At 33.8% G+C, this 19,809-nt stretch overlaps 1 protein-coding gene across 1 annotated transcript in view; it reads right to left on the minus strand.

The window, feature by feature from the left end:
- The window catches only part of LOC131573045 (TBC1 domain family member 22A-like), a 141,757-nt gene that overhangs the window by 92,989 nt on the left and 28,959 nt on the right, over positions 1-19,809 (minus strand). Inside the window, exon 8 of the mRNA XM_058826621.1 lies at positions 17,788-17,902. Within this exon, the coding sequence (XP_058682604.1) occupies positions 17,788-17,902 (115 nt within the window). The remainder of the gene's footprint in view (positions 1-17,787; positions 17,903-19,809) is intronic.

The following is a 19,809-nucleotide window of genomic DNA, read 5'->3' on the forward strand; positions in this document are numbered from 1 at the left end:
AAATAAACAAGAAAATTAATGATGAATCCACTACAGCAGGAAACAAAACTTTGGTACATCTTATACATATTAACTCACAAAAATGTCTTACAGTTATACAGTTTATCATATTTTCATAAACCAGTGCCCCAGCGGAAAAAAAATCTAGTTAATATTTTTAACTTTCATTTTAATATTTCAAATGGAAAAAAAATACCCCACTCTCACTCTGCCTCACTATGTCTACAGAAAAAAGCGGTAAATGTACCAGCGTTCCTGGTATTTATATAAAACACAAGCATACACTGAACTGTCTTCCCTTTGAATGAAGTCTTCAGGCCCTCCTCCACTAAACATTTGTTGAAAGAATGAGATTACAACTACTTGGGCAATGTGCTCCTTTGCAAATTTTCTGCCTTGGAGCACCTCTTATTTTCATGACACTGGTATCACATTTCTGAATGAAAAGGTAGCTATAAACCATAGCACAACACACTTGAGTACGAAAAGATAACAAACGAAAAATATTTTTTATGTTCTCTTTCTCATCTTTCTCATCTTACCTCGTTTTTGTCTGTCTCTTTCAAAATCTACCATTTCACACTATATTCTCACATCAGGTTTTAAACCAACAAAAAAGAGGAAGATCCATACAAACATCAAAAGTGGTCATCTTCACCTCCCTCCACAGCCAGCAAAGATCAAGAAGTGACAGAGTACTACTACCTTCTAAACTAGAAAGATAAGTGAACCAGATGAATCACATTTTTTAAAAAAAAATCTTGTTTCTCAATATTAGCTATAATTTTCTCTTACAAAGATTGTTTCAGAATGCAGACTTCTAAACTGTAGAAGTCTAAACTCACCTGAAATAAAGCTTTAAACACCCACCAAATGATCTGCCATCCTGCAACTGAACTATCTGCAAGCTGTGAGAAAACCAGGGCACTTTGTGAGGGTAGGCTAAATGAAGCAACTTGGACAGCAACAACACTCCAGCATTAATATTTTGGAAAAACTAGATTCTGATTGTTTTAATAAAGATGGATTATCAAATTAGAATGACCAATATTTTTTTCCCCAGAAAATACAATATAGCTTTTAATATCTTTCAATGATTCCAATTACTGTTCATCAGAGGTATGTTCCTGAAGCAAAAAGAGGAAGTCAGGACAGGCCTTTCTGAAAAAAACACAGGTCTGACACAAATTCACTACTCTAAGTAAAATTCTCATTATTCCATAGGGAACAGCAGCAGATATAGATAGCTTTTAGCAATCTTTCTTCACTGAAAGAATCAGTAGTCCCCAGTTATAATGTCACAGAACCAAATGTTCAGCCATTACAGAAATAAAAATAGCAGTTTTATGAAGTCCTTGTCCAGCTGTCTTGGTTTGTCTCTCCTCTGAAGAGCTATCCAAGAATATTTTGCTTTTCTGTGGCTTAAAGAGACTGATCTTTAGCATTTCCATAAGCCTCTTAAACACAAAATAATTATTCAATATCTTTTATATGTTCTTTAAATATATAAGCTACTTCAAGACCAATTTTCAATCCCATTGTGCTTCTAATGCATCATACTAAGCCATCTCTTCTGAAGTCAGATAATGAAGTTTTGAAATTAAAAAAAAAATCTAATTAAACGTTTAAGACAATTCAGGTGTATTTCTATTATACCCTAGCAGTATTTCCCCTGAGTAAAGCAACTGTGTCAGACTTTGCCTTAAAATTCTGCAACCAAATATTTCAATGAATAAATCTAATTACTTTGAGCTATATGAAAATAATGTTTCATTAAATCAGCTAAGATGTATATTTTTGGATATGTTACATTAAATGGTACTTTTTGATTTAAATGTGGTGAATGATGAACAAGGAGCTACACTGTGAAAGAACCTAAGAACTCTTCTAATAAAGATGGCAGAGCATCATAAAAGCAAAGTCTTGAGTAAGTTCTCAGTGACATCAATGGCTTCTGCTCCATCAATCCACCTTACTTTGCTACGCTTTATTGAGGAAGTTCAAAACTGACACTGAATATCCAAATGACCCTTTTCCACAGTACAAATGAAATTTATAAAGGCCATCCATTTTGACAAGCTCAAATTAAGGAACATTTGACTGGCAGAATGCTATGCAAAATCATAATCTACATATTTAGCATTTATTCATTTATTTGGATATGCACGTAGTGCAAAATGCTTTTTTTCTCCTGCAGATTTAAGGGAATAGCAGTCAAGCTCCACGTTGTTCTCTCTTTTTTTTTTTTTTTTTCTTATTTGGATGAAGAAATAAACACACTAGAAAAGTTTTGAAAGGAATTTCACAAGGGATTTCAGGAAAAACGGAAGCAAAAATAACAAAATAACCATCCCAAAAGTACATAAGATATTATTTGTGCTTGAGAACATAATTGCAATATCTGGTTTTAAATAATTTTAAATTTATTTTCAATTAGTGACATCTGAATTGATAATAATATAAAGACTGAATAAAAGAATGTGGACAGAAATAGAAGGCCAGTGTGTGCAATATCTGGGGGAGAGAAATCACGGCCTAAAACTTCCCGATTAGGAAGTCTTACAGAAATATCTCATCTTCTTCAGCTTCCTGTGGAGATCTTTATCATGTTATCTATACAACTGTAAAAGACATGAAAATGGTTGCCTGGAGGAAACCTGCTGTAGAGTGAAGTCTATGACATGCTGATCTGAATATGTGCATTGCTGTAAGCATGGTATTAGGTCTTCTTTACTCACTCCCAGGGTATGCTTCTGAAACCTCCCACCATGCAAAAAGACTAACTTTTTCTAAACAGCTCTAACTGGATCCACTCACAAAGGCAGAGACATAAGGATAAAATCAAAATGTAAAAAAAATATTGCTTACAGCTACTTACAGATTTAGTTTCCCAATGACAGCAGAGAGTAAACATGCTAAACAGCTTGCCTCCATTAAAAGTAGGTTTTAATTCAAGATTAAGCCTAATGGATGATTTGAACTGAAGTTGTTCAGCATGTTAAAATTAAGTTCACAACCAATTTCTGTCTTTTAGATGTAACAGACTTCTTCTAAAGAGTACTGGAATTTTACCTTTTCAGTACAGATCAGGGTAAAAACACATGCAACCAATAAAAAGGTAGTGTGCATTCAGAACTTCTCTAAGCCTATTACCAACACAAAAACTCAGTCTTTATAAAGTGTGAAAAAAATCAATGTAACTTGATAGTTTTCATACTTCATTACACTCAGCAAGTTCCTACAAAAGATATACCCATTAAATAATGCACACATTCTCCCAAAGGAATTTTTTTTTTTAATGAAACAAATATTTAATTGTGCTACTAATGTTTTAACTGTAGCTTTTTATCTTGAAATTGTTTCTCAACACTCAGAATCAGCAAAACTCAGATAAATCCACTGGAGAGTAAGGTAGGGGATAAAATGGATGTCAGGGTAGAAAAGACCTAGTGCTGAAGCCCAAAACAGACTGCAAGATCACCAATAAATTATGATTGGTCTTTACATATACCCAATACACAAAATTCTACATAAAAACATTAGCTCAGTTAATGATTTGAACATAAACTGGGGGTTTTTTTTAGCACTAATTTGTGTAAACATAAAAAAAGCATTACCATATACCTGAAGTCCAAATTAATCTCTTGCAGCAGTGCAGGGAAACCATTCTGACCACAGATGCACAGGTGTTTCTCTGTATAAAGCTTACTTTGCTACAATCTACTTCAGATGTTGCATCTTCAGGCACACCTAACATAAAGGTTACCACACAAGTATTCAAAGTACAAAATCATACACATATGATTGCATGCAGAGGTGCACAGTAATATTTGCACAGCTAGATCTTACCTATTCCAATCCAAACTCAGTTTTCAAAAGCCTTATGAAACACCTATTCAGGCATTGCTGCACTAAGGCAATGTTTTTCTAAGAAGATCAAGACATAATAGAGCATTTAAATGTAAATTCTTACAGTAACAATTGCCTAATTAAATATGTATATTACCATATCAATATCACCAATTTAAAAATTCCTAGTTACATATTAATCTTGATAGAAATAGCTCTCGAGCTGTTAAGGATGAATCACCAAAGTAAAATCTTCCCTTTTCTTTGTGGTACTGCAGTCACAATGGTAAAATATAAAAAAAAAACTTAATCATCTCATCAGTCCAGGCTGAGGTAAATATGACCTTACTGCATTTCAAATATTCCCCTATAACCAGTCATGTTCTCACATATATGATATATTGAAAACTTGTCAATTTTAACCTTGTCAATAATCTTACATTTGTTTTCAGTTGATCTTCCAGTTTCCTTCAGATAGAATAGGAAGAAAGGTATCTTTATACATTCATATAGGAATTATGTTTCAAATATTAATCACTATACTTTATCAATATGAAGTCTCTAAATAATATTTACTACATATGACAACTGTTACAAACTTGTGTGACTCGGCAAGCAAGGTAAATCAGCCTGTCCAAAAACACCATAAACTTGATCCTATGGACTGAACTTCTATGCTCATCAAAATAAATGTATGACCCTGCAAGTACTCTCAATTTGCTCTATCACAAAAGAGGAGATACTTAATACCCAGAATTCTGTAGATTCTGTATGAAAGTAATCAATAAATCATTCTGAGACTTCCTTTAGTGGGCCTACACTGCTTGACAGTAATCCTTTCTACCCAGGCTTTTTTTTTTTTGGCTAGGTTTTAACTGCAAATATCTTTTTTCCCTCCACACTAAATAATCCAGAATTTTCCTTTAATTCATATTCATAACCCACTGCACGCACACACACATATATATATACATATATACACAAAAACAGACCTGTTTTTAAGGTCATTTTTTTATTTGAAAAATGGAAACTCTCAGGTCATGTTGCAAATTAAACAAAAGACAACAGCTCTTCATAGGCTGCAGACTGAGATTACTGGTCCTCAAGTCAGACAGAAAGAAGATGAAAAGCTCTATGACCAAAAGGGTACAGAGGAGAATTAAGTAAAACTGATGGTACCAACAGGTCTTTGACTCACAGAACTTGCATAATGCCAAATACAGTACTGAGAACCTCTTCCACATAGGTGAGAAATCTGCCAGTAAATGCAGTTTGAAATTAGAAGGAAGAGTATAAGCCACATTCTTGGGCATGACATTACAATGAAACAGGAGCCTTCAAAGCTTTTGAGATGGCAGCTCTTCTTAAAAATGGATTTCAGCAACAATAAACATAATGCTCAGCACAAATTCTTCTCATAGTACTCACTCCAATAGGTTTGCTACTGTCAACCAAAACAGTTTGCCAAGGAGAAGCTGTGCATGTGACACCAAATTAAGGGACTCATAATTAGCAACCAGTATGCATGGTGAGCACAGGATGCTGATGAGTATTTTCTTAGAATCCCTCATAAGGGAATTCCCTGAGAAATCCAAAAGGTGCTTGGAGAATAGGAAATGAAAGATTAAAGGTTGAACATGTCTCCCACATTGCAATTTTAATTAACTAGTTTGTGCTTTATCATTTAATTTTTTAAAGCACTAACACACACACACACAAACACACAGAGACAAAACATCAAGGGTGGGACAAGAGCAAACAATAGTGTGGTAAAACAAGTTTAAAGGAAACCTCAAGAACCCAAGCCTTCCCTGTGTTCAGGTATAGGATTGATTAGAGAGTTATTTCAGAACTATCACTCTAGCACTGGAAACACCTTCAAAAAGAAACTATAAATTAGTGTATTTTTGAAAAAGAACTATTCATTGGAGATGGAAAAAAATCAACTGCACTAAAGGCTACAACATATTTAAAAGATAAACAGGTATATGTATCTGCATATGCAGGGGTGAACTTTAAAAGTACTGAAAATTAATACTTTTTTACTGAAACTATTAAAAAAAAAGTCAAAAGAAGAAATTGCATGTAATTACTTAATAACAGAAGGCTGTCAAGAAAACTCATTTGAACAATTCCATAAACAGAAATAACACATTTCCTGGATAACTTAAAAAGCTCAAAGGTTCAAGTCTAACTTGGGTAAAAATAAAAGTAGTACAAATTATCCTAGAACTTGCACATAAATATAAAAACTTCTAGAAATTCAGAAATGTAATTTTTCCCATGACTGAAGACTGAAATATTTGCTGTCACATAAGCTCACCAACCATTTACATATGACCATAACTCTGTGTAAGTATAACTTCACTCACTCATGAAGCAATTTTTATTCTAACCCATTAATGTCATTGAATGGCATAACAAAGTAAGTTCTCAAAGAAAAACGGACAGCAGAGGAAGCAACTGTCCCTCAGTGACATCCCCACATGTCTATGACAGTGGCAGTTTGCTGCAACCCACACGGTACAATATCCAATTTTCAATTGGATATATATCAACTTTCTTAACCAAAATTACATGCTTCTGTGTTTTGTAATCTCCCACATCATTCACAGCTAATAAGAAATCCACCTTACAGATTTCTTGCTTTACTTACAACAGAAATTAAGTAACATCCATTATTTCTGCTTTTTAGCATGAATGGCAAATACTAAATTTGAAGAAGCATATTTGAGGAGAATTCACTCTGCAGGAAACACTATTTCTTATACTGTTTAATTGCTGAATGCATTCCTTAACTGCCTTAAATCTGCTGCAATTTATACTTTCATAATGAAACTGCTACAAATGCTTCTGAGGCAAAAAAGCCACAAGGCTTGCTTTTTTCATAAAATTCAAAGATATTTTTACATATTGAATAGGTATTTATTGTCAAGATAAAGAAATAATCAAACCTCTAGGAAAAAAAGAAGCCTGCTCTGTACAAAACTCTGTTCAAAAGTAGTAGTATGATCTCTAATTTTCTTGAACAATGTTACTGTAATAAAGGTAGTTGTCTTTAAATTTCAGTCATACCACAGTAAATTTTTATGTCATAATTAAAGATGGAACATGTTTTTAAAAGCCAATTTTTTAAAAATACTGGGTTTTGTCAAAATGTGTGATATAAAAGCATTAAGTACTTTCTGCTTCTATGAAATAACATAATGAAAGTCTACAGAAGGAAAAGAAAAGAAGGAAAGAAAACTTTCCTTTTTTTTACTGTGCTTAAGTACATAATTTTTCACTTTGTTTTCCACAGCTTAAAGTAAAAATTTAAAATATCAGATTTTTCAATAAGAAGCAAGCAAAATATCCCCCTGCTTATGAAAAACCCAATGACTTCATTACTATGATTAAAAAGCGTTTGCATTTAAACTACAAAGCCAACTCAAATTGAAGTTTCGGCACACAAACGACAAATTTATGTGTATTGGTTTGACATCTATAAATTATTAACTAACCATGTATCTTATTGAAAATAAGACAATTTTTTTTTCCTTACAGCTCTTTTTAAAGCAGTGATCCGCCTAATTTGAAAATCTTTTCTTAGATCTTCACCTGCTACTGATCTATGCAACAGGATTGGGATGTTACACTTCTGCCATTTGTAAACCATGTTGTCATTGCTTAAGCAACTCTCTCTGGTAGCTTTTCTTCCCACAAGTTACTTCATAATAAACACACAAAACTGTGATATTTGGATGTCAAAAGCCACTTTTAATGGCACAAAAGCTATTAAAGTAAATTCCCAGTCTGTTGGAAAGCATGCTTGAGAGGACTTAGATCTGGAAGTATAACCACCTCTGTGCCAACTCACTATAGAGAGATGATCACTAATTATAACTATATGGAGACCATGGGGAGAGGAGAAATAAGAATGCAGAAGCGAGAACTAAAATATGCTGCTCCCTTTGGAATACGTGTCTCTCCCACAGCTATATTTATTGCAATTACCTTCCTTCTTCACAATTCTTCCATTTTTATTCCTGAAGAAATCTTTTGGCTTCTCTTCAATTTCAGTTTACTGTTTCTACCACTACTCAAGATATTTTTTTGCATTTATTCCCATGACCCAACATTTCCAGTCTGTAGTTTCAAACAGAATACCCTTCACTAATGTCTCATTATTTACTCATCATATGAGTCTCTTAGTTTCTTAATTTTCTTCAAAAATGAGACAATATAAACCACAAAACGTATTTCAAACTTGAGAAATGTACTGTTTCTTACATTAGCATTAATATTATAAAATTAATTTTGTTTGTAAAATACTGACGGTGTGTACTAATCATCACAAAATACCACATCTTCTTTAGACAGATACTTTTAAAAATTAAGAAACACACATATAGATGCAAAACAAACTTTAAAAGCAGATAATTTAAATCTACATCATCCTATGCAGTAAGAGTACTTTCATTGACAGATCTGTTTTAATATATACATGGGGAACAAAAATTCTTTCTCCCCGAGTTCTTTTTAGTATACATCAGAGAAGAAAAAAAAAAAAGCAAACTTGAATAATATGAAGATAGTGATTTAAAAGACAAATCTGAGTTAGCAGAAAACATCAAACACTTCAAATCAATACAAAGGCTAGACCTGACTTATTTATTCTGATTACTTAAGACAGAAGTTTGATTAGTCTCATTTGATCTAAGAAATTTTTCTATTAATTTAGAGATTTCTTCTATCTCTTAGCAAAATTCAAAAGAGCACCTCTGATTTTACCTGTAAGACAGGATTTGGAAAGTTTCTTCACAAGAAATACCTGAACAAAAAATCCTGCTATGAGGTGGTATTTTATAGGTTCCATCAGACCTCTCTCAGATTTTTTGCCATTTGATGATAAACATCCTGAAACTAATATGATTGAAGAAATTTTTATTAGTAACTTTCAAGCTCCTACTTAGCTTTTCCTCTAAAGCATAAAAACTATGAGTCATAAGATGGGCTTTACACAGGCTTGAACTCCCCAGCTGCTTTTCAAAAAGATATTCACTTTAAATCACAGCTTTATCACAAAAAATAAATGGAGGGTGGACCATACACTGTAGGTTGCTGATCAGTATTCTCAAGACACACTTAGGTATGACATGGAAGCATGAAATAAATATTTAAAACAAACAAATTAAAATAAAGGCTAACCCAAAACACTGAATTCCATCTACAGATGCCTCCATTCACAATAATGGGGAGAGCAGTACAACAAATAACAAGAAGCTGTAAGCTTAAGGAATATAATCCTCTAACATCAATAAGAAAATTTGTAATGTTAGGAAAAATAGGAAGATGACTGTAATCTCACACCTACAGATTTAGTAAAAACAAAAATTTATGAAATGTCAATTTCCAATTTTTCAGTTCCTATCTTATGCCACCAAAGATGAAAAATTTTAATTTCATTCCTGACTTCACAGGAAAGCCGGTTATATGCATCTTTAAGAAAAGAACATTAAATTTAAACAGTGGTACACTGAAGCTATTACTACCAGTCATCAGAAATTGTTAGGTCTGAAAAATCCTGTGTCCAACACTTATTTTAATCTTTGAGAAAGTAAGTTTTTGCTTCTTCCACAGTTGCTCTTAAAGCTTTTCTCCACAGTCAACCTTTTTTAATTCCTTTAGATATTTTTTTTAAAGCTTGTAAGTCAAACACAGATCAAAAAATGCAGCAACTGTTATTACCCTTTCAATGAAAATATAATTAGGTATGATATTGTTTTGAAAAACATCCAGCATTTCAGATGAACTATTCTAATTAGCTCAGAAATCTGACTGTATATTAGAGTGAAATAGAAATTGAAACAGAACTGATTTTGTAAAACTGCACTGTCTATAGTAAATCAAAGTCATTCAAGATAGTACTAGGATGCAAAATAATAGAAAAGCAGGTTGCTATATCCTGTATCTGTTTGTTATGTTCCCCAACCTTCTAAGCAAAAAGTAAGTGTAATTCACAAAACCTTAGCATGAGCCTTATGTTATTACACAGCTAAAGCAGTCTCAGTGCTACCTGGCACTAAACAGGCCTTTGCTTCTCCCTTTGTTCCTAACATGCTCTTATCCCCACATCAGCACTCACACTCTTCTCTGATCCTCAAGATGAGTGCAGAAATGTAAATAATTCCATTTATTATGGGCCTAGTTTCCAGCCAGTTTAACTGTGCCCAAGGAAAGCCAATGCAGACCAAAAAGAGAAGACAGGAATGCACATTGTGGGTTGGGAAAAAAAAAACAAAGCCACCTGTTTTGACAGCATAAAGCCCCTGCTTCTGCTGTGCCATCCAAGCACATGACAAGCAAACTCTTTTCTGACCAACACAACCTAATCTGGAAACACTCAAATATGTGGCTCCAGTGTGAAGTTTAAGGAACAGAGAAATGAAGCTAAAGCAGGCAGGGTACACTGACCTCTTGAAAAAGCAAATGGGATCTGGAAGATTCTGCAGCACATAGGAATCCAGTTCACACTGTCCCAAGCCCTCACAGGGAATCAAATACATTAATGAATAAAACACATGCAGCAATGTACTACTCCTCAACTATGCTATACAGTTACTTGCAGATATATGCTCAGCTGCTCATTATTGACCCCTTCTCTAAAATACGCCAAAATTGGGTTGGTATGATTAGCCAAAAATCCACTAACTAAAGAAGCAAATCACCTCATTTCATCAAAGCTTATAGAGAGCACTCACACAAACAGATCCACTCATATGGTTGATGCTAAATGCCACCACAAAATTCCAGGTTAGGCAACTAGGAAAAAAAAGTAGGGAATAAACTCTACCACTAGCAAGTCACACACAAACTGCGTATCTGAGTAAAGCTTAACTACGTTCATTAGGACTTTTATACTATTGTAACTGTATTGAAAAATTTTCCTTAAATTTAATGGCTTTATAACTCTAAGCTAGAACAAAGTGCCCACTACAGAATGAGTCCACTGCAACTACAAAAGTAATATTCCAACAAGTCGTGCTAAAAGATAAAGATTAATTTGTCCAAGTAAATAATTAAAATAAATATGCAAACACAAAATGAAAGGGTCAAAAGATTAATAGGAATTTATAGTTCACTGGTTCTTATCAATCAATTCTCTCTATTATGCAAGTTCTGCCAACATATTTGCCCTTCTTCATGCTCCCTTATTCCCTAACCCCTCACAAACTAAGCATGAGATGTCCTCTTAATACTCTCCCTGTTTTCCTTAGTTCTGTTTGGAATGTCTCCAAATATCTAGCTTTATGAACCAGCCCTAGACAGAACAGCATGCACATGTGTTCATGGCAAGCACTGGTAGCTGACAAACAATTCAAAGAATTCAGTGCTAGTTATTTTCACATGGATTCTCCTACTTGATTAAAGTGAATAAAAGGATGTAAAATAGTATGGTTTCTTTGTCCAATTAGGCCTGAAAAACAGTATTATATATTAATAAAGACAAGTGCTCAGACATTTTGAATAATTCATTTTTTCTTAAGTGAGACATACATAAAAACAAATTAACAATTTAAAAGTATAATCTGTCCAAGTGCTTCAAAAGTGTGCTTTTTAAAGCTCTAAAATTCAGGTCTATATTTTTATTGTCTTTGTTTCCATGTAACTTACCTGAAGGAATTTTTTTCAAAAACTACAACTCAAAAATATTTAAATTAATGGAAAAAAATTCTAACTGCTTTTCCACTGCAGTCAAAATCAGTCCTGCCTCACAGCACAGAAGTACCAAGTCCTCTCTGTGTGGGCTCAACACAGGTTTCTGCTTCCTTCTGGATCTTTTCCATGGTGCAAAGCAGGAATCATCATTTTGTAAAACCAAATTCAAATACTGTCTATCCTATTCATTACAATTCTCCCTTTCTTCAGCTACCCTGCAGCAAGCACAAAGTACTTTCACTGACAACAGATTGGCAAAGCAGTGGGGAGAGTGGGGCAACATATTCCTGGAAATTGAAATTGCGATGGTGAACAGTAGATATCTCAAAGCAAGCTAAGATAATGCTGAACAGTTTCTATGCCATGTTACAGTTATAAATATACATATACACATATATATGTGTATCCAGGTGTCCACATAGTAAGTGCTCAATAAGACATGAAAGCAAAGAGTGCAGTAAAGAAAACTGACTGGTAAGTAAAAAGATTCAGGTCACCAAGTGGCTTGTGTGTATTGCAGTTTTTTCAGAGGAATGCACAGGACATTTTCTAGACTTACATAGAAGATGTAATTGGCTTCTCAGTACTTTTAAGTCTTCAATTCAACAGTTTTGTGTAAGATTTCTTCATTTTTTGCTCGCCCAAATCCCACAGATAACAATACTCCATTTAATTATCAAAGAGTATTTAATGGAATATTGTTCATGTTTATGATAACTTTCCTGATGCCATGAGTGTTACTATAAAATTACGGAAATGTTAAGAAACAGCACTGAAATATACCTTTGTATATGGAAACTACATTACTAGCAATTTGCATTAAGGAGGAAAAAAAAAATCAATGTGATTAAATGGAACTTGTGCTATGAAATTTTCATTTGATAGAAAAGTGATTTAAAATATTTTTAATAGTTTTTCATAAAATTTTACAAGGGTTTTAAAACAACATTTATTTTCTTAATACTTTTACAATGCAGAAAAACATTAAAATATCAATTATGCTTCATGTCCCTGCTTTTATGTAAATCCATTTTGTGTTTCATAAATCATTTTTAAAAAAAATGTGTACATAAAAACATTTTAACATAGTATCATGCAAAACCTTTTATTTATTTAAACAAAGAAAAGTATGGAAACAGCAGAAGCTTATTACAAAGTTTAATGTCAAAATTGAAAGACAACTTGAAGAGCATACTCCAATTGCAAATAAAATCTTTGCATCTCTCTCAAACTGAAGAAATCCCTCATATTCCTGAAGCTCAGTCCTGGGAAGTCTTCCAGAATTTCTCTCCTGGTAAATCAGAAGACAGTGAAATTTCAAGGGCCTAGGAGAAAGAGAAGCATCCAGTTAATCCAGTGATAGCTCTTTTTTCTAGTTTATAAAAACAATTTCTCATCCTTCAGTTTCAGTCAGTCTCTTCTAAATAACTACAAATATGTTACCTCTTTTCCATTTTTTCTCTTCAAAACCTCTATGTACAAGTTCTATCCATAATTCTCCAAGGACTAGTAGAATTGGTAGAACTGAATAATAAAGGTCTAGAAATGTAGACAGCAGGATAAATTATCTCAAATTAATTTATTTATACTGTAGCAAAAAAGGCTTGGTCTTGTAAAGGATATAATGCACGCTGAACAAAATTTACCTTATAACTCTGTAAGTATGAAGAAAAGCAGTTCCTTAAAGTCAGTGGGTTAATATTCTTTGCTCTCTGGCTCGCTATCACATCATTCAGGAATTCAGTTTTATGTACATTCCAAACAGATCTATTTATTCCACAAAAATTACAACTCTCCTGAAAATAAAAATCTCTGCTTAACTAACAATTTTTTCCTATTTTATAAAAAAATACACCAATGAATTACCTCAGATATGGCCATGATAAAATGTTCCAAAACTTTACTTCAATTATACAATGAAAATAACCATTTTTGATACAGTATTCAAAGTGGGGGGGGAAAAACCCAAAATGAATAGTTTTAAATACAACTATTCACTGTTGAAAAGGGTGAAAGGAAGACAAAATGAGACTGCATGCCAGTTATAAGGGCAGGAAGACTTCCTGGAATATATGAGAAGGAATGGAAAATGTGGTAAACAAGGGAGTTATAGACAGATTAAGGCACTTTAAAGATCAAAGAACCTTTGTTTACTTATAGAAAAAGTAGTCTGGGAATAAATCCTATCCCATTTCCACTAGGATTTGGGCCTAGATTAATTATCACTTAAGTCATAGCGGTATTAATTAAAAAAACACTAGGTAACAGAAGTTTCATTTAATGCCGTCTACAAAAGGATTTAAGATGACAAGAAAAAATACTTACAAGGGTAAGATCTCTCTTTCCGAAGTTTTCAGTTCATGAGTTCTTGTAAGCATCACCAACTTGCCTCAGGCTCCTCTATTTCAAGAAGATTGCAGACAATATCTCAATCACCATTGCAGTCTTCAGCAGCCTCATTTTTCTTGTCATTCTTTATCCGACATAAAATGACCAAGTGTTCATTGAACACAATAGTGTTCATTTCCTGCCTTTGACTTCCTACTAACTGCTAATTTTCCCTTGATCGAATACTCCTAGGTGTCTTAAAATTATTTCTTACAGCTATTCCACTTAGCAACAATCTGACATGCATCCTTATCATGGTGGTACTTCTCTGAAACTTTCATCTCTCTGGATGGTGAATAAATCCAGATCCTCTTTGGGGTTTTAGATATACACACAAGCCCAGGGAACGACGATGTACTGGAATGTCAGATAAAGCGAAGTGTAGGTGAGCAAGAGACCACAAGTAATTGTGCAGCACAACTTAACACTAGGAAACAATGTAGCCCTACAGGAACTCACAGAAGAGGAAGGCCTACAAAGAGCACATCTGTAGCAACTTGCAATAAATATAGGATTTGCAATCCAGTGCAAAATTTCCTTGTCCACATTAAGTCTACAAAGAGTGAGCATTCACATGGTATATCTTATCTCATTAACAAAAACCCCTCTGGTGCATTTGCAGGGAGGAGATTCATTTTGACACAAACTAATATGCTACAAACACAGAGGGCTTTCAGGAAAACTGCCCTGACAGTAATTGGCATTTGTTCTGACAGCACATGTTACAACACTACTGTGTCATGCGGGTGTTAGAAGTAAGCCCAGAACAGTTTTCCACACCTCCAGTGTTCAGATATCTAAGGAGGCTGATATAGTATGATGAAATAAGATTAAATATCTCTAGCATTTTTCATGAGGAGAAAAAATGTAAAAAGAAAAAAATACTGAGAATAACACACCATCATCCGGTACAAAAACCTAAAGTTTAAAATCACTGTCCTCCTAATTTAGGCCAGAAAATCAAAACTGAAACTACTATATTGCAGCAGAGGCCAGTATCTACCCCCTCTGAAATTTTCTTCAATTGTAGTTTTTCCTCTCCTTGCTTGGTTTGACAATTAAGTTTTATCTTGCTGAAAACATTACACCATTCTGCTGTTATTGCAAACTGGAAACTAATGAGACATTACCAGATTACACTTTCATCATACTGATGGTAAGTTTGAAAGAACATCCTTAACATTTAACATACTCAATTCCTACATTCAATAACTCAATATATTCTAAATGAAGGAGTCAATGTGCTAAAATTAGGTATCTCAACCCATACTAAACCATCAAAACATCTATCAGCCGTTATATACAGACCCAAAAATCTATTTATGGCATTCAGATTTGAATGAGAAGTAAAATAGCATTTTCATCCATGTGATTTGTATCTTCTGACGCTCCTTAAAAAGTTTCCCAAACAGTTCATTGATGTCTTTAGTAGAGCAAAAAGACTCCCATCACTAGAACAACTGTCACACAATTGTTATGCAAGATTAAGGGCTCTCTCAATTGTCATAAGCTAAAATAAACATGTCCTTCCTCCAACCAAATTTCGTATTTGACGAAACTGCAAATGTGTTTAAAATGTGTTTAAAAATTACCAGGATGTACCATCAGATTACCTAATCAGAGCAGATTTATTATTAATGGCATTGTTAATAATAAGAATTTACTTAATAATTCTTTGACTTTTTTAACTACAAAAGAACCTAAAATAAAAGCATTATTACTTTCAACTGTATAAATTAGGATCCAAGTGACTTAGAACTGAAGCAAAAAAGGTCTCAGTTAAATTAAGAAAAATACAAAAATCAATAGTGAAAATATGGCAATAAATAAAGGTGTTTAATGCACAAACCAATGTTCATGCAAAACCAAGAAATGAGATCTAGAGTAAAAATCCGAAGTAAATACAGAATATTATCGAAGTAAATATAAATACACTCACAGTGTAAACATTTTTGATAGGAAAATTCTGCAATTCTGTGTTTATTTCTACATAAATTACTAAAGTCCAATTCACAGTGTTAGTTTTGAGTCCTATAATTTTATTACAGGATTTTTGATGTGCTTGATAAATGCAATGTCCTCATTTCACTTATTCATTCTAACTTGAATGCATCACTCAGTGTAACTTGAACAAATTAGAAAGATTCAAATCAAAAAACTATTTAAAGGAAAATCTTTGAGTTTTTATAGGTCTCTGGGGGAAATAACTGCTGTTTGCACTTAGCCATGACCACCACTATAGTGAAAGAAAACAAAAACCTTCATTTTGCTGTGTTTCTTATTATATAGATACTAGTTTTTAAATGAGCTTTCAGAATACAGTTTTCTGAGCTTCATACATTTCCCCCAACTATCTTTTATGGTTGAAAGTTTTCACATTTTGTCTTTCTTCACCAAACACAGGAACAGCTATACTCTCCAATATGACAATCCTGACAAAGTGGCAAATACATTAACAATCATCAGGGTCTCCAAATGTAAGTTTGTGGTAAAGACAAACTTATTTACCATTTTAATTAAATGGCCTATTTAACATGGAATATCAATTCTCTAATCACATCTCATTTGAACTTCTTATTTCAATTAACAACCCTAAAGCCTACTAGAGACCCTACTGTTCTAGGACCATTAAGAACATTTTCATGATCTGTCAAATGAGGGAGTAAAAGGCAGAAACTGCAAATACTCTCAGGAGTAGGCCTCTACCCTACTTAGGAGATGATTAGGGAGAAAGCAGCAGTAGTTCTCATTAGTTGCTTAGCAATGAAATGTCCCCCTATGAAACAAGAAATGAACAAAGCAACAGAGGCGTTGCCATGCAAATGAAAAATGTCTATCATCCACTCAAGGATAATCTGTCCTTCATTAAAACTAATCTGGATTAGTACACCAATGGATATCTTGCACAGACAAGGTAGGAAGAATCCACACTATGTAGCTCCACTGAAGTAGCCAGAAAATACATTGCTCAAGTTTTTATACACAACGATTTAATTTTCACTGTATGTCTATGATAAACACAAGTACAAGGAAAACAGTTTTAATTCAAACCAGATTAACACTGTCATTTTTACTGTTAAACCTTACCTTTTATATCCATAATTATACCCAAGTTATTAAGGACTTATTCATAACAGTCAGTCGTTCTCTTAATGCTTATAACAACTTAAATACAAATCTCTAAACTTAAGATTTAACCCACATCTAAGTAATTTATGTTTTCAAAAGTATATTCACACATAAAGCCACAAACCCAACACAAATGGAGTTGTTGACACTACCATTATTAATAATGTTGTAAGTCTCATAAGAGCAGAGTTCTTAACCAGAGAAATTTGATTGCTGTTGTCTTAATTTTCACACCCTAATTCCAGGATGCCATTATTTCAGTTAGAGATGAAATAAAGGGAACCTATTAAACTGCAACTTCCCCACAACTGATTTAAAAATATTCATGTTTCATGGGTTATTTTTTTTGTTTCACTGGGTTTCTTTCCTGAGGGGCAAGAATTTGTTGTTTTGCTTTGTTGTTTTGCTGCTGGTGTCCAGTTCATATGTACAATATAAAGATTAACAAAAAAACATGAATTAGAAGAGAAAGGGAAAATAAAACAGTGAACATTTCTTAAGCAGAAATCAAGATGATTCCTTAACTTCACTGACTACCTAAAATCTGGTTGCTTCTCAGAATATATTTAAAGTGATACAGATTTATAATTACAAACATTTATGATAAAATTAATGTATCAAATTATGCTTTGATTAGCTCATCCAAACTGCTAGAGTAAAATGAAAATGATGTTTCAAAACCAATACTAATTCATAATTCAGTATTAAGATAAATCTTACCTATGTATTCACAAACGAAGACTACAAAGAAAGGAGTAACAAGATCATTTATGCCCTGAACATATCCACTGGCTGGATGACGTATTGCCCAAATAAACAAAATTCTTTCAAAGATCTGAAAAAGAGTTAAAGAAATCCTCAATTTAATTTAACAAATGGTAAGCACATTTTAAACAAGACACTTACAAATTATCATAACATCATAGAATTATAGAATATCCTGAGTTGAAAGGGACCCAACTCCTGGCCCTGTGCAGGACATCCCAGGAATCACTCCATGTGCCTGAGAGCATTGTCCAAACACTTTCTGATCTCTGTCAGGCTTGGTGCTGTGACCATTTCCCTGGGGAGCCTGTTCCAATGTTCAACCACACACAGAGTGAAAAACCTTTTCCTGATCCAACCTTTTCCTGATCCAACCTAAACCTCCCCAGATAAGCTTTGAGTCCTGTCACTGGTCATGAGAGTGAAGAGATTTCCTCTTTTCCCTCATGAGGATGTTGAAAACCTCTCTGCAGATAAATATCATGGAGTTAAGTAATATAAAAAACATGCATACAACAGCATAAATGAACACTGGTATTCATAACCCAGTGCTACATAAGCTTCTCAATTCTTCAAAGGGAAGCATTTTCAGGGTATTAGCACATGTTAAAACCAACCTAGTATATAATTCAGTTACAGTACTTAATACAAAGTAGCTCATATTCACTGGAGCTTTTCCAGTAAGAAAAAATTACTCTTTTCTCAAGGGAAAGAAATATTAAATGATCTTCCCATCATTTTTCATCTCTTCGAATGAAGTATTCTATTAATGCAATATTCTATTTATCCCTAAGTAATAGACAGAAGGACTTGATACAGTTTAGATTTTTTGATAGCATGCCCATAAAAAGAGATTCCACAACAGTTAAGCTTGCCTAACACTGAGTGTGGAGCTTTACACTTCAGGCATCTGCATACTAACTAATGAAAAACCTGAAACAATCAGGAAATGTAGAATTAAGGCCACTGCCTGCCATATCACAGAACCTTACTTTCTCAACTCTGTAAACTGTAGCTTGCTTAGGATCTGCAAAAGCTCGTGGGGCCTTACCATATCTCAGCATGAGAAGACAAAAGAGAGCAAGGAAATGAGAGAACTATTTTCTTACTCCATTTAGGTCTGTGACAGGCTGTATTTCCTCTCAATTACTTGCTTCTGAAGATATCACATGCCTTTGAAAGACTGCAAATAAGCAGCAGAGTGAAAGTGCTACATGCTTTGTCCTAGCAACAGGCACACAATCAGGGATGTATAATCTTCTGAAACAAAAGAATGTTTGCTCATTCATGAGAGCACAAACTATGTTACCCTTCAGATCTGGCCTCAATACTAAAAAAAGGAGACATTTTGGAAAGACCCAAAGGATTCTGTGGTTTGCTGCAACTCCAGAAGTAAATGAATGCTCAGGCTTCAAGAAAGCCAGTGAAAGATCTGCCTTGAAAGAATCCAATAGGTGGAGGAAGTTTATTTGTGAAGTCAGGATTGTTTATATTCAATCTCACTTTAAGTTTTTGTTAGCTTAAGAAGCTGACTGTTTTAATTCCATTTTAAATAAAATATCATTATTTAGCTTAAAAGTCCTACTGCAGTAATTTTTAAATAAGGAAAGGACTCAGCATAAAGGACTCACATCCTGGTACTTGAAATTCCCATCACAGGCTTCCACCTGAAGCCAAAATATATTTGCACCTTTTGCTTTGAAAACAAGTCTCAAATATCAACATCTATCCTTCCCCTACAGGCTTTCTTTTGAGAGTCAGGTTTTATGTTTCGTTGGCTGAAAATTCACAAAACAGGGGAGACAGTCATCAACAGTAAGTACAAAATGTTTTGGTGGGCACCGAAAAACAAGCCTTAAGACAGCTCACATTTGATCCATTACAATCACAACTGAGATTCAGTTTTTGCTCAGTGTGATCTCAGATCAGGCAAAAAGGAAAGTATTCATTAGCAAATCCTCCATAGAAGCCTCTTGT

The sequence above is a fragment of the Poecile atricapillus genome, chromosome Z, assembly GCF_030490865.1.
Source record: "Poecile atricapillus isolate bPoeAtr1 chromosome Z, bPoeAtr1.hap1, whole genome shotgun sequence".
NCBI lineage: Eukaryota > Metazoa > Chordata > Aves > Passeriformes > Paridae > Poecile > Poecile atricapillus.